At 46.3% G+C, this 23,298-nt stretch overlaps 1 protein-coding gene across 1 annotated transcript; it reads right to left on the reverse strand.

The window, feature by feature from the left end:
- Positions 1 to 11,130: 11,130 nt before the first annotated feature.
- LOC125946812 (uncharacterized) lies at positions 11,131 to 22,880 on the reverse strand. The gene is made up of 4 exons (XM_049670895.1): positions 22,540 to 22,880; positions 14,713 to 14,826; positions 11,581 to 11,664; positions 11,131 to 11,191 (listed from the first exon to the last, which is right to left on the reverse strand). The coding sequence occupies exons 1-3, from the start codon at positions 22,795 to 22,797 to the stop codon at positions 11,584 to 11,586; spliced, it is 453 nt and encodes a 150-aa protein (XP_049526852.1). The 5' UTR covers positions 22,798 to 22,880; the 3' UTR covers positions 11,131 to 11,191; positions 11,581 to 11,583.
- Between the last annotated feature and the right edge of the window lie 418 nt (positions 22,881 to 23,298).

A 23,298-nucleotide genomic window follows, 5' to 3' on the forward strand; every position in this document is an offset into this window, starting at 1 on the left:
GGTGTAAAAAAATTGCTTTTTGCAAGTTTGAAAGGCGTCATTGCAACCGTACACAAACAGGCACACCTACGCACGCGCAGTTGATACAAAGAGACAATATTCTGGCATAATTGGCCTTGCAATCTGCGCATGTTTGGGCAGGGGTCAATGTGTCAGGAAATTTGTCGGATGCCATTTTTCTTAGCTTTGATTCACATTTTTGTGCTACATTACGGTGCATCCGATAGGATTGCACGTGTGCAGCATTGGTCGCGCAAGAAATCGTTCACCGTAGATAACTTTATAGAACTTTCCAAACATGGAAAAAGTTAAGATAATTGCAGCTGCAAAAATGTATGTATGACGAAGAATTGAAAAGAATGCGAGGTGTTAAAATTTCCTTCACTACTGCGCAAAGTAGAGAATTCTTGCTTGATACAATGATAATGTATCATGCAAGAAGATATATTACATATAATTATTTATATGTAGTATGGTAGTATAGATACATAAAAAATTAAGCTGTACGAAATTAAAAAAAAATCGCCTGTGGCAGGTAGCATAATTCTTATTTTTGAGCTGGATTATTCGAAGAGGCAGACATTAGTAGCACGAGAAATCGAAAACATATTCAACTACTTAACAAAAATTGACTAATGGACTTCTAAGTTATTTAGTTTACGACATATATTACAATTTACAGGATTGTAGCAGTTTGAGTTTGCAAGACACATCCACTTTAAATGAATTTCCAGGATGACACCAGTTCAGAGATATTATTTCCCAAATTGCGGGACGAAATACATGGGCGTTCCAGTTACTTTTGTGCTTCAATGTATAAAACAGCATTTTGGTAAAAAAGTAACTGGAAGAAGAAGAACGTAAACTTTATTATCAAATCGATAAGATTTGAGTCCGGCGTATTTTAAGTGGGTCTGGGCACCCGCCGCGGACGTGGTTCCGAGACCTTGTCTCGAAGCGGCTTCCACGGCTCACTGGACGGCCCAGAGCTGTAGTGTCAGGTTCGAGCTGAGCAGTGCGGTCTTCCAACGCGAGCGGAGGCTGGCGGTGGAAGAGACGGAGGTGTCGGCACTGCCCGAATTGTTTGTTATGTCCTGACATTCCCATAACATATGATTAAGTGTGGCAACCTCGCCACAGGATGTGCATCTGTTTGTAGTGTACATGTCTGAATACATGGCGTGCATGAGTCTTGGGTTTATGTAAGAATCAGTTTGTAATTGCCTGTGGCGTACTGCTTGCGCCATGTCTAACCTAGCGTGAGGGAATGGCTATACGCGTCTCTGTAACTGGTAGTGTGTCGTGATGTCGTGGAACCTGGATCAAACGATCCTCCCACGCCCAGACGTTTGCAGTACCCCGCGGGGGCTCTTCCTCCGATGATGCTCGGTGAGTGAGGCCTCGAGCAACGCGGTGAACCGCTTCGTTGGGGGTTCTCAGTCCAGTGTGTGCCGGGATCCATAGCAAGTGCCTTCGGTTATCGACGTCGGCCTCTCCCTGGTTTATGGGATGTCGCTTGAGTATGTGATACGCCTCTTGCGATATGCGCCCATTTGCAAAATTGCGAATTGCCGTTGGCGAATCGCAGTTCACGTATGTAGCCTTGGTTTGTGTGAGGGCCAGTGCGATGGCTGCTTCCTCTGCCGCTTCGGCATATGCCGTGTTCATGGTGACGCTCGTGATGTGGTTATCTCGGTGGCTAGTAACTGCCGCCATGAACTGGAACTAGAACAACAGTGCATTTTTACGGCGAGTTTGATGGTGCATATATATATATATATATATATATATATATATATATATATATATATATATATTGTAACGACGTGGGATCGACGAGGACGCGCAGCAGCACCAACAAGGACACCTTATCAGTCGTCAACAAAACCAACAACGTCTTCTTCGTCTCCCCGCTTAACCTGAAAGCCCGCGCTACTTCAACCTCGTTCCGCACTGGCACATACCCGCGGCAATATAGTTGTTCCATTGGCTCCCCCCGTAGAAAAAAAAATCATTGTCCCGATGACAAAGTCTTGGCAAACTGCGATAGTCTTGGCAAACTGCGATAAAGAAAAAAAAAACTGTGCAGTCTTCTCAGCCTTCATAGTACGGCTTCATACGAAGCACGTGAACGACCTTGGGTAAATGCCGTCGGCGCTTTGAAGAGTGAGAGCCATCCAGAACGACTTCGTAGGTGACATCACTGATGCGTTGAAGAACTATGTAGGGCCCGAAGTATCTGCGCAGGAGCTTTTCAGAGAGCCCACGCCGAAGGATAGGTGTCGAGACCCACACTTTGTCGCCGATGTTGTATGTTACGGGTCTGTGCCGAAGATTGTAGCGTCTGGCGTCACAGTCCTGTTGTTCGTGGATTCGCCACCGCGCAAGCTGCCTAGCTGCTTCTGCTCCCTGTGTAATCTCGTCAGCACCCGTCTCGTTGTCATCAAATTCATGAGGGAGCATTGCGTCTAATGTTGTCGTAACCTCACGGCCGTACACGAGGATGAAGGGTGTCTTGCGAGTGGTCTCTTGACGAGCCATATTGTACGCGAAGGTGACATAGGGTAAAACCTCGTCCCAGTTCTTGTGCTCTACATCGACGTACATGCTGATCATGTCAGCCAGTGTCCTGTCGAGTCGTTCTGTCAGCCCCTTTGTTTGAGGGTGTTTGAGGGCCGTGGTCTTCCGGTGGGCGGTACCACATAAACGAAGAACGATGTCCAAAAACTTGGCCATGAACGCAGTACCTCTGTCCGTGATGACTACTGCGGGAGCGCCATATCTTAAAACGATGGATTGAAGAAAAAATTGCGCCGCTTCACCTGCTGTTCCCCGTCGCAGAGCACCTGTCTCGGCATATCTAGTGAGATTATCCGTGGCGACGATTATCCACCTGTTGCCGGTAGTAGACGTTGGGAAGGGGCCCAGAAAATTCATGCCTACTTGTGCAAATGGTGTGGCAGGTACTTGAACAGGGGGCAGAAGGCCGGCTGGCTTGACGGAAGACGGTTTGCGGCGCTGGCAATCCAGACATGTCTGAACATAATGTTTAACGACCGCAGCAAATCTCGGCCAGTAGTAATTCTGCCGACGTGCCAATGTGCGAGTGTAGCCCAAGTGCCCAGCGGTCGGATTGTTGAGGCAGACATGTAAGATTTCACGTCGAAGCGATGAGGGAAGAAGGAGTAAGTAGTTCAGTAATGTGGACAGTTGGGCGAGTTGGTGATTAATCATCATACCGTATTGGTGAAGCAGCGCACTGACAAGGACAAAGTGGAGAGACACACTTTGTGCTTGTCAGTGCGCTGCTTCACCAATACGGTGTGATAAGTAAGTAGTTGCTGCCGCTAGGTGAGAAGTTCTTCTTGTAGACTACGTTGCGGCGCAAGCAGTATGACGCTAGCCCTCTTGCAAATAGCCTCGGCAGGCTGCTGGTTCGTCCTTCTAGGTAATCAATCAGCGGCAGCAATTAAATGTCATCCCGTTGCTGGCGTGAAAGATCGGCAGTGTCCACGAGTCCCAGAAAGACCGTGTCGTCATTGTCTTGTGCTGTCTCAACAGGAGACCGAGAAAGGCAGTCGGCGTCTGCGTGCCGTTTTCCTGACTTGTATGCGACAGCAAAGTCGAACTCTTGGAGTCGAAGACTCCAACGTGCGAGCCGGCCGGAAGGATTTTTCAAATGAATGAGCCAGCAGAGCGAATGGCGATCGCTAATAACGGTTAAAGACGGACCGTACAAATACGGACGAAATTTCAGGACTGCCCATACCATTGCGAGGCATTCTTTTTCAGTGGTGGAGTATAGTTAGCCTCCGCTCGGGACAGTGTCGTAGTGGCGTAAGCGATCCCCTTTTCGCTGTCGTCCTGCCGTTGTACGAGCAGCGCCCTAGACCGACATTACTAGCGTCTGTATGCAATATCGTCGGGGCGTCTTCATCGAAGTGTGCAAGCGTAGCCGGAGCTCGTGAAATGCCCGCTGCTGGTGTTCGCCCCAATTGAAAGAGATATCTTCGGTGAGCTGTGTTAACGGCCACGCGATGCGCGAGAAATTCGCAATAAATCGCCTGTAATATGCACATAGTCCCAGAAAACGTCGCACGGCCTTTTTATCTGATGGGATCGGGATGTCTGATGGCCCCGCACCTGCCCCGAATGGAAACAACCAGTACGATTCACTGCCAAACGCTTGATGTGGAAATGTCCGGCACACGAAGCGGCGCGGCAAAAACAAATTCGACAGGATGACATACCGAGCTCTGTGAGGAGTATATCCAACCAGTGGGCAGTTTAGAGGATCACCGCGTAGCCATGAAGTCCCTCCTGGCTTTTGTAGCCGGTTGTAGACCCTGTTCCTAGCATAGGGCTTTTCACTCCCGGCACACTTTTCCCTTTCCCCATTACTGGTATTAGGCCAGAGAGCCATCCTATAGATAAACGTTTTGTTTAATAAATCAATGGCCATCTAGTGCACACAATACTGAATATGAAAAGCCGGGAGTTGAAAGTAAACAGACTGTTGCTGATTGGATAAAAAAAAGATTGAGTAATGGTGAGTTAAAAAAAATTTAGATGCGGTGAATGAAAGACAAGAAATATACAAGACACATTTATAAGTTGGTGTACCTAACGTTCAGAAAGTTACACAAAAATTAGGTACAGTCACTATTGCAGGTGACTAATAGTTAAATGAACAGTGTTTATTTTTCTGATGTCTGGTCGTTGTGGCTAATAATGCTTAAAGCCACAAAATTATCAAAATGTTCACTACTTTTATTGTTTTGGTAAATATGAAATATCTCAGTAGTGTCTATCGCACATACTGGGTATTTACGTAACCTGAGCGAAAGTATAAATAAAGAGAGGTACACCCTTAAAAAAAAAGTAGGGGGGGCTCGCCGTTCCGGCCTTGCGAAATTGGATGTCTGGCAAAGCTCTAGCACACCGCCCCTACAATTGCTGAGGGGGGTATTTTTTATACATGCGAAATCATTATATGTCCTATGAAGCGAAAGATCTGGCGTTAACATGTACCCGCCGTGGTTGCTGAGAGGGTATGGTGTTGGGCTGCTAAGCACGAGGTCGCTGGATCAAATCCCGGCCACGGCGGCCGCATTTCGAGGGGGGCGATGTGCGAAAACACCCGTGTACTTAGATTTAGGTGCACGTTAAAGAGCCCCAGGTGGTCCAAATTATTCCGGAGTCCCCCACTACGGCGTGCCTCATAATCAAATCTTGATTTTCGCACGTAAAAACGCATAGTTCTTTAGGCGTTGGCATCTGATGTTACCAAAACCCACGGGACAAAGTGGGGACGTCACGTTTGACATGGTGACAAAACGTGATTATTTCATCCCCTCAAACGTCGCGTGTTGACGTCATCAAACCAAAGATCGCGTGATGACAGCACGTCAAACGTTACGTTACATGATAACGCCACAGTCCCGTCGAACGTGACGTCACGCGATGACGTCATTATCAACTGATGATGCCATGCGATGCCTCTTGGCGCAGTACACTGTGCACTTCCTTCTTTGCACTGTCCTTGGGATTGGCCCACATTTTATGTGAGCAAAAGTCGCACACGCGGACGCGAAAAATCCCGACCACCTAGAGGCTAACAGCTTCATTGTTTCAAATGCGATTAGATAGCTGAATACCGTGTTTACTCGTGTAAGTCCCACATTCGTCAACGGCCCGTACTGTCCACCACACTTTGGAGTTCGAAAATTTAGAAAAAAATGTTTCGCTGAGCGTCACGCGCATACCCTCGTGCTAGCCATTTTTCGCATTTCGCTAGATGGCCCTGATTGTTCAGCCGACAATGGTATTATCATCATCACCCAGCCTGTAAGAAAGCATGAGATCACGCGCACAAGCTGGTCTGAGGGCCATGTGCGGGAAGCGCAGTTTGAGACTACTGGCAATCAGCCATCAACTATCGCGAACCCACATGTTCGTGTGTGCGCTATAAATAGGGCTCCGTGTTTTCGGATAAATCCGAAAAAATCCGATAAACACTCGCCGGTAAAATTTCTCACAATTCGGATTTATCCGATAAACTCCGATTTTAACCGCCGATATGACCCTGTTCCGTTCTATATCGAAAGGGCATGTTCTAAGCAGTCATTGATACATCGGCTGGTTTGGCCGATATAAACTTTACCTCACATAAACAGTATCTAGTAGACCACACCCATCACAGATTTAACAAAGGGCTTGTCGCCTACGGAGCCAGAGGCGTATGACCGCTCAACGACTGTCGCAGACCTTCATGGATACTACGGTGCTGTTGCTGAAAAGTGGAGACAGACAGTTTAGAGAAACCTTTTTGATGCATTCCAGTACACCAGTGAATCGTTTTGGTATAATGCTCAAATTGTGAATCTAAGTGTGAAGCATGAGTTACCCCGCGCGTTCGAAACCTATGCGCGGATTTTTAAGTTAGGGTTTCTTGAAACTGTCGACATGAGCCAACTCACGAGTGATTTTGCGAACTATCAGAACTAATTAATCAGTAACACTGTTGAACCCCTGTCGCTTTGCAGACTTCACACTGTCCAGTGGCCAGTGCTTTCTCGCTGTGCGCTGAGTCTTCTCGCGCAAACGTTGAAAGGGAATTTTCAAAGCTGAGAATCATCAATAGAAAGGAGCGTGCTTCCATCAGTGACAGCAACCTCGTAAAGCATGATTGCGTCTATTACAACAAGCTTTAACATAGTAATAGCACAAATGTAGGTGTTTTGTTTTCAAGTATTTGGGCTTGTGTGTATATGTGTTTGTGCGTTCAAACCTTCCAGACAACAAAAATACGCTTCGTGTGTTCTGATGTTTTCGTGTTCAGATATCATTTCACCTAAGATTTTGGAGTATTGAGAATAATGCAAAATTTAACTCCGAATTTCGGAGAATTGGGGATTTACGAGAAATCAGCTCCGACAAACTCCGAATTTCCGCCGGAAAATAAACTCCGAAAGACACCCTCCGAATTTCAAGGAAAATAAACTCCGCAAACACGGAGCCCTAGCTATAGAGCTAGTAAATTTCCAAACAGGGTTTCGCGCAGCACATTCTAAGCTGAATATGTCTTAGAGTGAGGCAATTTCAAGGCGAGCCACGACGCACATCCGACTCAGCGATGGGTGAACACGAAAGCATTCGCTGTCTTGGCCATCCATAAAACAGAATAAGTATGACTTGTTTGCGAACATATGGTGCACTCGAAGGGTCGTGTAAGGGTTGCATATGGTAAAAGCTGCAAATATCTGGTACTGCAGTATACACTCTGATTTTTTTTTCGTTTCTGCTGTTCAATGCTACAGTACACGAGACGCAGTGCCTGCGACACACGAGACCTAGGATTACACGGTGCTCACGATGAATATAGTTTTGCCTTTGTATGCACTGTGCACCTGCGCGGCATTTTCAGCGCCGACAGTAGAGGCGATCCAGAAAACGCGCTGATAGCACAACCGTCCGTATAATAAGGGATCTAGTGGTAGAGTATAGGGGGTCCTCCATCCAAAGGATGAACGCATTAGCATGTTGCCACAGTCCGTGGAGGGTTTATGAACCCAGCGTGGCCGAGTGTCGCACGGACGCTCTGACGCCTGGAAACCTGTCGTGCCTGCCTTCTTGTCGACGGCCACATGTTTTGAGCGCCCCTAGCCGGCGCTGTGGGGAAGCAAACGTCACTTTCGGTCTTATATTTCAGTTGCAGAAAAGCCAGCTTAGCGTTTATGGAGCGGATATACCATGCGTTCTTTTTTTTCTGTAGTTAGAAAAATAAATGAAGCGCATGGAGCATATAACGCAACTTCGCATGTTGGGGTGAAATACCTGAAGCGTAACTTACTTTAGCGACAAATCGCAATGTCCAGGGGACTATAATTAAAGCAATTCACTGAAAAATTATGGGACATGCTTAGAACTTTCAATGAATGTGAAGGTGAAAGCCTGGTTGGATGTTGGAAAGCCTATAGCGATGTGGAATGAAGCTCTGAGCCCACGCGACGACTTTTATAAGGCGCACGAACGCGCTGCGAGTGTGCTGCCGCTAGCTGCCGCTGTTTCCAGAACGTTTTACGGGCAGCGCCGCTAACATTTCCCTCCTCCTCTCCAGCGCCGCTTTTCCCCTTTCCCTCAACGTCCGGCGTTAAGCGCAAGATGCACTATGGGAACGCTGGCCTGATGAACGGTGTCGGAGCTAGCGATCCTACACTCGACTGTTCGTCTAGGTGTAGAGGGAGCCAACGGTATAGAGTGAAGAATTCTAGTTCGCTATTCAGCTGTGGACGAAGACGACGAACGTGGGAGCAGTGGCACGAGCGCGAGTCAAGCGCGAGGCGAGTTCTCTCACGTTTAGGGTGATAGCTCTAGTACTCCAAGTACAAACCCAGAAAACGCCTGGTTCCGTAAATCTGACGTTCACGCTCAGCCAAGGTCAAACTGGAACTTATCCTGCCTAATGCGTTGTGGAGTGAAAACGAGCAGCGGCTCAAGGTTGGTCTTTCGTGCCCCCACCGCCAGAGGCGCTGGTTGCACCCAAGTAAGTTTCTGGATCTCGCTGATATCGTTTCGAAGTGAGATCAGGATGCCTCAGAAGGCGCACTTATAAAGTGAGGTACAATAAAAAAGAAGCATGTGCTTGCTGCGGTAAAGCTAGCGAAACGATGGATCATGTTCTATTAGAATGTGAAGATATCTGCACAGCGGTTGATTTAGGTACCTCTGGCCTCCTTGAAGCCCTTTGGTTCAGCGAGAGCAGGGAGAAAGTAAACATGTCCACAATAGAGATTGGTAAGAGGCGACTGGGGGATTAGTGGAAAATAAGTAGAGAAACGACAAACAACGTACAAAAACAAAGTTCCCAATAGCGGTTCAGAAAGTTTGGGGATGGAAATTATTCGTTTTTGATGACAGGTAGGACATTAGGCAATATAACAACGAGCTTGATAGCGCAACCCACCGCCCCGTTCCAAAGGGAACACTCCTAGCATCCATCCACCCATCCTTCACTGCGCATTCGCGCCGAGAGCGCCGACAACGCCGAGCAGCGTCTTTGTGTTGTCTTGTGCAATTGTAGATGGGGTAGTTGCTGCTACAAAAGTTAAACCTCTGCAAACCAATGGCTCTGCCCTTTTCGGAAGCAAGCAAAACCGAGCTATCTTTCGACAAACTTGGTTTAACCGCGTTCAACCACGGCCCCTCTCCACCCACCCCTCATCCGTAGTTTGTTAAGCACGAGGTCGCGAATCGTATCCCGGCCACGGCGGCCGCATTTCGATTGAGGCGAAATGCGAGAACACCCGTCTACACAGATTTAGGTGCACGTTAAAGAACACCAGGTGATACAAGTTATTCCGGCGCCCCCACTACGGCGTGCTTCATAATCAAGTCGTGGTTTTGGCACGTAAAACCCCATAATTTGTTTTTTTGTTTCGCTCACAGGATGCTAACGCCGGTGCAGGATGCCGAAACCAGATTTTTTTATCCACCTCACAGTGACCTTGAAACAGATTTAAGGCTTTCGCCTAAAATTGAGTTGGTTTTATTTTAATGGAGCACAACAGTGAGCAAAGTCTGTAGACGAATTATCCGCTGTGCTGGTACATAAACACAATACATTTTACTGTAACAATTCGTTTTTTAGGACTGCTCAATTATTCGGCAACTCTTGTGGTATCTTCCTTGTCCGGAAATTCGGTCAGTGACTGTATATGTGGTTATAGTGAACCACCGCTTGTTGCCCTACTTTTGCATAGCAGTATTGGCGCAGTTCGATGCTTCAGCGAGTAAGAACAGAACCCTGTAAAAAAGTGCAGGCCTTAGACAAGTAGACTCGATAGTTAGGTTTGTCATGCAAAATGTTAAATACTTGTTTGAGCACCCAAATCATGGCTGAAATGTTATAGAGCCTGCTCAGAAACACCTAATGAAGTTGAGCGTATGACAGTACGTTCTACTTGGTTCTTTTTGTGGGGGCGCTGAATAAGAAAACTTGCCGCATAGAAAAAAAAGGTGATTCAACAGAGGTTGACGTTGAAGAAAGAAGGTATTCTTGGGAGCATTGGTGCACCATGTGTTTTTTCTTCTTAGGCTTCGTTACCTTCAGGGTCAAACCACACTTTAACGCGGCACTATCTCCGAGATCGGCCCAGATTTTTTGTTCAGTAATGCCCCACTTCCGATTCTGCTTTAGGCGCGCGCAGTCTTAACACGCACATCTGGTCTTCATATGTGGCTTTTTGCATTAATAACGCATCATTACGGCTTCGTGTACAAGGTGTTTCCGCTAACTCGGGCGAAACTATTAGGAATTTACGCTTGAGTTACGAGAATGAAACCAACTTAGCATTGTTCAGTGTCCCCTTGAGCAACTGAAAGTATTTTTTACAATGAGCTTAGGTAATTATTAATAATTATTTAACAACGATTCAAAGCGTTGTCTCAAACGCGGTATATTCATGTAAAAGTTGTAGAGCCTATTAAGTAATATCAGAATATTTTTTTCCATGATGATAGCTGCTGTGGCTTTAATTTTTCTGGGCTGCAAAGAGTGTGAGAAATTTGAAAGACTACCACGTGATTACGTGCAGTGATATTATGTCATGCTATAATGCGGAAACAGTGACCTAGTTTCAAAGTGACGTGTTTCAGGTCCTCAGAGCACACTAGTCCTGTTTACATTTTAATCTTTGATTAGACATACCATTCAGCTAGATTTCCGAAGGCATCACAGTGCTTCGACATTCCCCAGACGAAATAAACCGTGCGTGACCTGAAACAATGACGTCACGACGGAATTCCAGGACCGACAGGTTATCTATTTCAACAGAGCAAAGGAGGTGTTTGGCGCTGCCTGAGCTAATAGGAAATCACAATTTTCAGTGAGAACACGTTAGTCACCACACATCCCGTCAAAATGACTACAATTTGATGCATTTGCTATTTGCACGTTGCTGAGGGTATTGTTCCGAGTAAACGCCAGCTTAAAGCTGTCGCACTCAAAACGGAAGGCATGCGGTGACACCGATGCCGTGGTTCACCACTAGCGTTGTTTCAGGCAACAAAAACAATGCTGCCAAATAAGCGTTCATGACACTTTATTCATTCCTAAGTCTGCAGCTCGCGCCTGGCGCGTTCGTGCTTCAGGGGGCCACAAAAGCGGAATCTTGCTTGGCAGCAGGTTAGCCTGAAATGAAAAACGAAATGAAAATGTAATAAACGTATTTGTGAGCAGTTCAAGGATATCAAGCCAATCTTCAGCAGAGACCCCCCACTAATGGATCTTGAAGCCGGATGGTAAACCAAATCACGTTTTTTTCTGCCGAGTGCGTCATCGAAAAAAATGGGCTTGAAATCATGGCCCATTTTTATATAATATAATATATTATATTATATCTATCACTGAAAATTTTACACACAGCTGCTCCGTATGAGAACTCTGTGCGTTGTACATGGTATGGAAGGGTGATACAAAGACAATTGCCTACATATCAATATGGCCAAGTCAATTGGAACGTAAAATTGTTCGAAGAACTAAGCATTCGTGTACATAGTGCTGATGAAATCCTTACGCACCTACTACAATGGCGTGCACCAGGCACGCTGGAGCAGGCGCAGGCCGTATTGCAGGAGGAACTTCGCCTGACACAGCCCATTTGCCTGAAATGAGGAGAATGTAAATGTAAGGCACTTATTGGCGAGTGTGAAAGGGCAATTTGAGCAAGCGCTTTTTGTTCACAATGGACGCTTCATGTTCTTTACATTATGCCTACAAAGGTGCACTTGCGGTATCTCTGCATTGATGCACAAAGACCAGTTTGCATTTTCGGCAATATGAGAGCCATCATTGGGAGTTCGCACGTATCAACTCTTTCAAGCCATCAGCTTGTTTCTGTAATAAAGCGCAATGTTACTTCAAAGTATGATGAGATCTACAACGAGATCCTTCTAGAGTAAAAAAAAACAACACACATTATAATTGAACTACGGAGATATTAGGTGCCGAACACAGGTAGCCATCTCGATGTAACGACTTTCTGAGCTCCCCTCAAAACTCCACAAACAGCATTTATATTACCTGAAAGAAAAAAACAATGCGCAGTATAATTCTCCTTGTGATGACCATTCTTTCTTTCTTCGACTTCCACAATGCCTTTACATTCAGGATAAGAAAAGAAATTCCGAAGCTTTCGTTGATGTAGCAAGAAATGAGCTTGTGTTAAAGAGTCAAGGTAAAGTCACAAGCATGCTATTGTCTTGAAATTAAAGCAACACTGATCGAGATTACTGAAAAGAAGCAATGGAGGCAGTAGGGCAGAGGATAATGGTAATCTCAGGTAACCGACATACATGAAATGGTTCCATGACATGCATGCAGTCATGCATGGAAGCCAAATTTACTCCCGCATGCCTAATACTCCCCCACATGAATTTGGATATGTAACATCCGATAAAGTCATATGGTGTTTTAGGTGGTGCATTTGAGAGGTGTGTGTTTGTACCATATGATGAGGTGGTTGAGCAGCGATTGGCAGAAACGCTTATTTTGGCTGGTGGCCTGGCCACGCCCAAGTCGGTGCCATCTGAAAAACGACTAATGTGGCGAACGCCCACGTTTTAGGCAAAGAGTGATCTCTGTGAGGCGGGCGATCTGCATCCTCATTTACAACACAGCAAGGGATATTCAATTGCAGTGCAGTAATATATGGAGTCAGTGTGGAGGAGTCCAGCGAATTGTTCCGGATGGATCAATAAATGGGACACTTAAGAGAAACAATAAATATGTTTACCCTGATAAAGTACGTTCAAATTACCTCGTAATTTCTGGCAATAAATTGATTATTAGAGGAGAAAATGAAAGTTAAATTTTAATTTAGCGCCGAGTTCTTACACCGTCCCAGTTCTCACACGTCATGCATTTCAAAGCAGTTTAATCTATTTTCCCCGGTGTGGTACAGTAAATGTTCAAGAAACTTGTGGTTGCATCTATGGTTCCCTTGAAGTTGCATCGTGTGGTACAAGTTGAAAATTAAGTCGTTGAGGACGCGGCCAAAATCTATGACCCCATGGCAACGTGGTACGAAAGCTTCAAGTGGGCGTTGTCACCAGTTGCGTCATTGCGTCTTTTAAGCGCTAGCATGCATCTTGTGATAGTTAAAGTGGTTTCTGTTGGGTATTCTCAAAGGGCACCCCTTTACAGGGCGTCCTTAAGCTGTAATGCCTTTACAAAGCATATATAAAGGGCCGCCGGGGGGGAGGGGGGGAAGGGACAGCAATGAAATAACATGTATATAAATAATGGAGCGAATGCTTTTTAACAAAGAGCCAACTACTCTACGACAAGTAAAGAGCAAACAAGAGAATACCAAAAAGCCGGTACCGCCACCTAGGCTGGCATTGGTGAATTTTTGTGAATATACACAAACCTCTGTACCCTTCCTGCCACCTACTTGTGGGCCCACTAACTTCCGACGCGATATTTTGTCATTCGGCATGGGAGTTATGGTTAGTCTATATATGTTAGCCTAAACTTCGTTTTTATGGCATGAAACGGCTTCATGACTTTGTGACCTTGTAATTTTAAACGAAGGTCTATTGCATAAATAATTAAATCAACACCATTAAAATTGTCGGAGATTTGAACGCACGACGTCTAGTAAAGAAGCATCGTCAAGCGGCATAGAACACACATGAATTACTCGTGGTCAAGCAAGCGCGTCGAGGCGCTTGGCGTGTTTCAATTTGGTCTTACCGAGGCACAGTTAGAACGCAGGCGAGAGCTTGCGCAGTCAAAGAATGCGTGGAAAGCACTAGCAACCAGAAAATTGTGTCTATAACAATGGGGAGATGCTTCTGAAGAGGGTGCGTTGGAGCGAAGACGAGCGTGTCAGCGCGTAAATTACGCGAAAAAAAATCACTACAGCTACATTTCTTTTATTTACCAAACACAACATCGGTAGTAATAACTTGGAGGACGCTTAAGCTTCGCCTTTAAGAGTAGAACGCGATAGCGTTATCGGGACCCGTTCGCATCGCATCGTTCGCATACAAGTAGGCTTCATTCACGGCAACACTAAACGTGAGAAAGCCAACTTACAAAGACCAAGCTTACACCGATCCCCTTAATGTCGGCTTCACTTTTAAACTGAAATGCATTGCTGGAAAGACGTTTTTCACGTACATACAATTACAATCCGACGCCGCTTGGTAAAGAATCCGACGGCGCATCCGACGCCGACTGGTAAAGTCGTACTTTACCATTTTTCTGACGGATTTCACTGCGAGAAATTCAATTTTTGTTCACCAAAACCTTGCACCACGTGGAGGGCCTGCGCGGTCGATGTGGTTGGATGATTTTCTCCGCCATCCGCGATCACACGCCAGACACGGCGCCCTAAACGCTGTCGCGTTAAAATGAGTTTACTGGAGAGATCGCCGTATTGTGCGTGGTGTTCATTGCAGTTGCTTAGCTCTTAAAATATGTCAGTCTTGGTGTAAAGGGAACAGTAGATGCTTAAAAAGTAGCGATTACAATGAATGCTACCCACTATATGACAATTCTCCATTGGGCAGTTTCTGCCATATTTCTTAAAGTTTGAGGGTTAGAGCTGGTTTGTCTTATACCTGGTGACTTTGAGTTTACTCGCGTCTATTGTGAACCGAATAATGTTGTTTCACTCACTCACTACCGGGGTGGGGTGTTCTTACCTTATCCCCAACTGGTCGGCACTTTTTACCCGAGTAGGACACCGAGCGCTTGCAGTTGCTTAGCACGGTGGCGAACTCCACTCGGACGACGGACCCACGTGGCGGGTCGGTAACCTGAAAAAAAAATAGGGCAGAGCTCATCTCATGGCGACTGTCGACAGTAATGTGATTAGAATTCGAACAATGTCGGACACACCGTATTTCAGAAATGATTTGTTAACATTTATAGTGGTTAAGCCGAATGCCTTCGCTGCTTCATCTGTATGCAACATACTGCGGTGTCGTTAAACTTGCTATGCACTTTCCAAGGACACCAGTGAGCGTGGCAGCATGACGACGACTGGATGACGCCGATGGTGCAGTGACGACAATGGGTTGACAAAGAAGGAACGACGTCACTGGAACGATAAATGTGACATGACGACAATGAGATGGCGATTTCTAAATGATGATCGCATAACGACGACAGAGTGACGACATGACAATGGGAAGACGACGATTGTATGACGGAGGAGGTATAAAAACGGATGCGGTATAGCGACTTTCTGATGACGATGACGCGACCACGGCAGAATAATCACTATTGAATGTCGACAGCATGATTACCATAAAATGACGAAGGAATGACGTCTACAGATCAGCCAAGGTGGTATCACGATGATGCCATGATGGCAACGCAAAGACGTTACTAAAATGATGACGATAATAAAACGATAGTGACGATAACAGCATGATGACAATGGTATGGCGGCGATGGTGTGAAGACGACTGTATGATAAAGCTTTATCACGACGATGGTGTAAAGACGGCGATATGACCTGAGTCGCATGACGAAGCTAGAGTGACGCCGATGGCACACCACAACGCCCTGTCGATGACGTTCTCACAAGGAATGAATGATAGCTACTAGTCTGACGATGTTGGCGTAACAATGGCGGCATAAGCGCTGTTAAATGACGAAGAAAGAGTGACGTCGATGGAACGACAAAGGATGTATGAAGACGACGGAATAATGGCAGGATGACAAATGGGATGATGTTACTGAAGTGACGATGGTAAAACGACAGCACGATGATGACGGTATGAGAAATGGCACTATGTGACGACGACAGCGTGTTGATAGTCGAATGAAAAAGTTGGAATGACAACGGTGCAATGACGACGACGGCCTCACGACCACAAGCACACACACCTTGTGGCCCTAGCCGGCAGACAACTTGGGCCACTGAGTCAGTGTAGAAGGCGTCACGATAACGGCACGACGGGAGCTGGAATGATGACGATGAAACAACCGCGATGGCATCACCACCATGAGCACATACCTGATGGACATGTACATACGCACCTCATAATCTTATCATTCATCGCTCTTTTTATCCCCTCCCCCCTTCCCCAGTGTAGAGTAGGAGGCCAGAGCAAACTAACGCTCAAGCCGACCTCTTTGCCTTTCTTCAAATAAACCTCTCTCTCTCTCTAGTGACCCAAGCTGTTGAACAACTTAGGTCACTGTGTCTGCGTAAGAAGCTAGATATACAGATTGGCTCAAAACGGCTGAAGTAGGCAAATACTGCTGATAGGATTAAAACAGCACAATACATGCCAGGAACAGAACTCTGAAGTGTCAAACATGTATGCTTGCCGTGTCAAAACGTGTGCAAAGGAGCATGACGCTGCATTTACGACAAGAAAGGCACACCACACTGAACTACTCCGTTATCGAAAGTATTTCAGCTTTAATTTGCGCCCATATGGCAAGGCAGCCACTGACTCGTAGCGCATCGCTGCGTGGACCAGACAGATCCACGTTATGCGCGTAGACTACGTTACTATCCCAGACCCCAATGTTACGCTACAATGTGCGAGACCCTACACCTAGGTCGCCGGACACATTCACAACGTAACAAGAGTACAAGAGAACTCACTCCACGATGACTGTAAACCATAATGAAATCAGCTTTCGAGCACTGCAGCGACATACCATATTTCTAAAGTCACGTTTATTCACCATCTGTAGTGATGGTTTGGTGCCTTTAGTCGATTCGGCTATATGCGACACACTCCGGTATTAAGTGATTTTGCTAAGACGATCACTTCTAAAAGCCGTCCATGAGCGTGGCGGCATGAACGTGGTGGCATGAACGCGACTGGATGACGCCGACGCAGTGTGACGATGATGGGATGACGAAGGATTGACATCGATGGAACGACGAGGACATGACGAGAAAGATTAGCTAAACGATGACGATGGCTATAACGGTGCAGCGTGACGATCACGACATCAGCACAATGGGACGGAAGCGAGTATAAGAATACAATGGCGTGACGATGATTGCATGGCGAAGACGGCATGACAAGAGTGGGATGACAAATCTGGAAGGAACGCGATGCAACTACCACGATATGAACAAATACCTAGTGGCCCAAGCGATTAAACAACTTGGGTAACTGGGTCGACTTAAGAGGCTAGACAGATATATAGGTGGATAGACAGCCTCAAAACAGTCCTTAAATAGGCAAAGATTGTGAATGGCATTAAAAGAGCCGCCGAGTAGGTGGATCGGCTATGAAATAACACAGCAGCGCCCCTCTCTGCATAGCGGCGGCAGGTGGTGTTTCCATGCCCATTCTTGCAACGACTGTCACGACGGATTACACGGTATTGAGGCGGTAAAAACCATTCGCAATTACGAAAGATAGGCGTTCGTTAACACTGCATTTCGCACAAGTCTGACGGTCTTGGCAGTTCTGTGAACTGTGGCCAAATCCTCGGCACCTAAAGCATCGCAGAGGATTAGGGATATGCGCTCTGACCCGTATCTTCACATATGCTGCCTGAATAGTGTCGGGCACGTTACTTGAGCCAAATGTAAGCATTAGTTTCTTGGTATTGATCTCTTTTCCGTCACGCCTCATTTCAATTCTTTTGACATTTATCACATTCTGATCATTCTAGATGTTCTGCTTCAGTATTCCATCAAATCATCATAGGAAACGACACCTCGAATTGTATTCATGGTACGGTGTCCCCGAATTGCATGGTATGTCCCCGAATGGCAGTAGATTAGGCAGATTTTCATGTGGCTTCTTATCATGGAGGTGGCTCATGAAGCAGTATGCTGTGCCAAGAATGTTAGTCGAACAAGGGCGGTGACTCATGTGCAGTGCCTCAAGGAAATACATGCAGCAGTACGACAATACCTGGTTTCTTTTTTTTACTCATGCAAAATCAACCGCTGAACACGTATAAATCATTAGTAGAAAAATTGTAGTTAGAAATGCCTCGCACAAGGTACTTCTGGCAATATAATACCTTGCAGCGTTTGCCGAATGGGTGTCGCAGTGCTACAGCGTCGCGGTGCTACAGCCGGCCTGCGGAAGGGGGGCCGGGCTCTCATCACTGAGCCCGATCAAATATTCGTGTTGTGTTATAGCTGGGTCCACTAGGTAGGCGTTCGAGGTTGTGATGCTGTCGCGGTCGTTGCATTCTAGCTTTGCCATCCGACTCCGGTCATTCAGCCGTCATTACTCCATCGTCGTCACGCAGTCATCGTCATGCCCTCGTCGACGTACATTTCTCGTCATGCATCGTCGTCACGATCTGATTTCACCATCATCATCACTTGAGTTCCTTGTTGGTCATTTTATCGTAATCATGCTCTCGTCATTCAATCTTGACTATGCTGCCGTTCCCATACCATCGTCCTCATTGCGTGGTAGTCACACAGACACTATCATGCGTCCGTTTTCTTATCGTCATGCTGTCTTGGTCGTGTCTTCGTCATCGTTCCCGCTTCTTCATTCCGGTTGTCGTCATACCGTCGTTGTCGTCACGACACCATCTTCATGTGTCGTGACTTTCATTGTACTGTCGTGACTTCATCTTTTCATTGTACTCGTCATCGTCGTCGTAATCCAATCGTCATAATTCAAGAGTCGACATCACATTGCCGTCATGCCTTCGTCGTTAAACGCCTTTGACACGTCAACATCATTCTTTCTTCGTCATTTCATCGTCACTGCGTCGGCGTAGCACAATCGTCGTCATTTCCCCGTGTTCTCGGGCGACCTTGGAAAGCGAGAGTCGTAGCAAAGTGGGAAGATATTGCAATTCGTGGCATATGGGCTAAGCAACGAATGTTTCAGAATTACCACAATACGTGTTAAATTAACCCTAATTACTTCAGGAATACGGTCGGTCGCTACATTGCTCGATTGCTATTCGCATCACCGTTGACAGTCACCGTGAGACGTGTTCTGCCGTGCTCTCTCTAGTGCGGAGCGGTGAATGGTTTGATAATTAGATTTTGCCGATTGACTTTTTGCCCATACATTCGTCGCATAAGCAATGACCACCTGTTGCAATAGGGTGAACTGTTTTGGTCATAGGGACGTTTCAAAATTGTAAAAAAAAGAGATGAAAGGAAGGAAACCTTGCGGTATTGTGCCTTCTATCAAAGTGTGCTCACGTCATCGTGACCGTCATAGCGCTTTACTAGAACATTGAGACCTGGACGTCAGGCGAAGACTATATAGAAAAGCGTTGGCCCGCGACGGCCCTACCATTTCCATGGCAAACTTTTACGGGCTGCATGACTCTCGCAAACAATACTAAGCACAGAACTCGCTTATTCTTGGCTTTAGTCAATGATGAATCAATTTCCACTAGGCCGGCTCGCAACAACGAGCGTTGAATTAAACTACCAGCGTATACCGCAATATCAGTCAAACACTCATTATACTCTTGTGTGAATCTGGCGTTTAAATTTTGGGTTTCAAGTGCAAAAACAAACTGATTATGAGGCAGGCCTTAATTGAGGGCTCCGTAAAAAAGTTTGTGGGTCGAAAGCCGAGACTTTAAAGTTCAGCAGCACAACGCCATTTGCACTGGACTACCAAGGCGACTGAATTGGACGTTATGAAATATTATTGACGCTACAATGCAATAAACTGATCAAGAAACGTATTAAGACTGGAGAAACGGACGACAGGGGCGCTGACTTGCACCGAAAATTTATGAATGATTGGCACTGCATGATGTAATCAGGGTTGCAATTTTGTGGCACATGCACGTCGAAAAACTGGTAAAGCAAGGAAAGGGGACAGCAAGACAGGCCACGCGCGTCTCTTGCTGAGCAACAATCGATAAGAATGATAGCCCCATGACGAATGATTATTATCCAAAAGTAAATCAATGAATACGTGATGGAGGGCACCAAAGTCGCCGATGCTGCCACGTTTTCAAGCTAGCAAGGTGAGAAGCTGCTCCCGTGATCATACGTGAAAGTTATATTGCATAATAGGGAAAGGTATACGAGAAAAATTCGTGGAAACTAATAACAAAGGTTCCGTTCTTGCGCTGTTTGCTATACATAATACATCGCCGCTCTAACAAGCCCATTACGAACAATGTTGTGGTTATTGAGGTCTAAGGTGGATGTAACGAAGGGTCAGCGACGCACTCTGCAAAAAAGCAAAACTAGCAACTTAACAGGTGTTTGACGGCACCCGCCAGTGGCGCATTCATCTATACTTTTCTCTGTTGATTACTTGTGCTGGGAGTTCTAAGGCCAACAAAGCAATATTTTCCGCCACTTACGTGTTTAAGAAGAAATACTTGAGAGCAGCGGCTGCAAGTAGGACGTTGCCAGCAAAAAGGTACACAGAAGAGAAATGTGCTTTGAGCCACATTTGGAAATTGCTATTTGATAATACCAAGACCGTTACTATTATAAAGCAAGAGGTTTCCGAACTCCGAAATTAGTCGTCTTACACATATGGGTGGCAACCCGGTATAGACGTTATCGCTCTTTGAAGGTTTTGACGGCGTATGCTGAGGTTCGATTAAATTATCGATTATAAAGTTATAGATTAACTGCATTGTGTCCTAAAAGAGCCGAATACTGAACTTGCCATGCTTTAGGAACATTTAGTCTGCCAGAAGCGCACAAATGTTAATAAATTAATTAATAATAATACTTGAAATCCAATGACGTCGCGCTGACCTACCGATGCTGGAGATACGGTGCAAAACTTCATATCGATTTTACCTTCATTTCCGTTCCAATAATGAAGCTATTACCAGCTAGTTATCGAAAATAGCGTTAATAAATAATATTCTGTTAGACTTTCGAGGACAGTCAGCCTCTAAAGTCTGTACGTCTATCTAGTACGTTTATCTAGGTCATGGAGTACGTTTATCTAGGTCAGTTACTGACAGGGGACCCCGAGCATGAGAAGGAAACTTACAGAAGAATAAAATTGGGTTGGAGTGCATGCGGCAGGCATTACCAAATTCTAACTGGGAGCTTACCACTGTCGTTGAAAAGAAAAATGTACAATCATTGCATTCTAGCGGTGATAACATATGGGACAGAAACTTGGAGGTTAACAAAGAATCTAGAGAACAAGTTAAGGACCGCACAAAGAGCAATGGAACGAAAAATCTTAGGACTAACGTTAAGAGACAGGAAGAGAGCGGTATGGATCAGAGAACAAACGGGGATATCCGATATTCTAGTTGACATTAAGCGGAAAAAGTGGAGCAGGGCAGGCAATGTAATGCGTAGGATGGATAACCGGTGGACCAATAGAGTTACAGAATGGATACCAAGAGAAGGGAAGCGCAGTCGAGGAGGGCAGAAAGTCAGGTGGGATGATGAGGTTAGGAAATTCGCAAGTGCAAGTTGGAATACGCTAGCGCAAGGCAGGGGTAATTGGAGATCGCAGGGAGAGGCCTTCGTCCTGCAGTGGACATAAATATAGGCTGATGATGATTCTGTTAGTGTGAAGTGAATTATTGATCTGCGCTTGTGTCCCTTTAAATTGCACCGGTGAAGCGATATTCCCGTTTATTTTATCTAGAGGGCAAGACGCCATTTCCAACCCCCCCCCCCCCCCCAAATTGAACAAACCTCAGGCTAGTACCACTCACCACGGCCGCTGGACAAAAAAAAAAAAAAAAAAAAAAAAAGGTGCCCTTTTTTTTATCCAGCGGCCGTGCTCAGACTTCTGCAAACTCCTCGGTCCGTTAACAGAATAGACCCTGACCCCACAGTCGGGCCCCAAATGTGGTCATGACTACAGCTCTTTTGATCACATGCTCTGGTTGTGCCCAGCCCTTAACGCATCTCCACTCATCACGACAGAGAAATAGGAGGAATCCCTCAAGAGCAGCAATCTTCACATTTAACTCTAGGCTGCCCAGAGGGCCCACAACATTGCGGCGGGACTTCGTCTCCCTGTCCCATCGTGGGCAGAGCCACAGACTTGATCTGTGGGAGCCTACGGCTCCCCTAGGTCTCGGTTCCTCAGGACTCAAGTAAAGTTCTTGTCATTTCATGTCGTAGCCCATGAACTTTCTAGACATAAATGCGTAGACGTACGTGAACCCTTGCAATTTTTAATAATATTGCTCCAGCGTCAACCGCACGGCGTGTCAGCGGACTTTTAGCGGCGAGAGGTGGCGGAATAGGCGACAGTAAGCTCGGTTGCGAGAGGCGATTGGCCAGTTCGAATGTGTTGTGCTGCGCTGTTGGCTTCAGGAATGCCTCTCGCCTCTATACAGGGTCGCAGACAAGCCATCGGGTCGATGCCCCCGCGCGGTGTTAATAAAATGCTTCAGAATAGTGTTTGCCTGAGCTGGTTGATTGCGCACAGCACAAATGGTTTCCAGCGGAACGTACTGACACGGATAGAAAGGGACGACCACACACGCTGCGTGCGTCTTCGCCCCTTTTACTCCGTGCCAGTACGTTCCGCTGGGTACCATTTGTGCTATATATTATTAAATATTGCAAGGGTCTACTTGTATTAAGGTGCAAAACTCACCAAGAGTCCTGCGCGAGTGATCCGAAGGACAGTGTTGAGATTGGGCCCCATGGGCGGTTGGAAGACGGGGTTCTTGAGAAGTCTGTGTGCATAGCGGCGTAACGAGGTCTTGCCTCGCAGGGCGCGCCGGGGCGCCAAAGTGCACTTGCCTGGCACCACGTGGTGATCCGGATTTCGTATGCAGCCTTTGAACATGTCCGGCATCTCAGCGCCGATGACCGCTGCACATAGCAGTAGAAGCACGGTGATCTTAAACATTGCGCCCAGCAGTAGGTTGCTAGGAAGAAACAAACGCGCAAGAAACTATATGGTAAGCCACGAAACATGCAGTTCGCGCCGAGAGTGGCTTTTAAGGCCGTTCAGGGATATACGGTTGGCGCTACAGTGATGCTAAGAACAAGATAACTTGCCGCGTGATAGAGCGCCACCTTGTCCTCAAGGCGGTAAACTACTTGTGCGACGCGTCAGCGTAAATCCACCGTAAGCGCTCATGTCACGTCGACCACACACGCAAGTACATTCGGTAGAAAGAGAGAAAGTGCTTCGATGGGTGGCAGTAGAGCTGGTACGGGAGAGTGGTGGCAATCGACATTTTGGGACACTTGTGCGATACCGTTTTTCCTAACTATAGAATACGACGTCTTTTTTGTTTCTGCCACTGCTGCCAACCGATAAAGTGATTCTCGTGACTACATTAATAAATTGGGCAACGTGTATTTGTTATCGTGCCTTCACTTGTACAATGGATGACTCACTGAT

Source organism: Dermacentor silvarum, chromosome 7, assembly GCF_013339745.2.
Source record: "Dermacentor silvarum isolate Dsil-2018 chromosome 7, BIME_Dsil_1.4, whole genome shotgun sequence".
NCBI classification, from domain to species: domain Eukaryota; kingdom Metazoa; phylum Arthropoda; class Arachnida; order Ixodida; family Ixodidae; genus Dermacentor; species Dermacentor silvarum.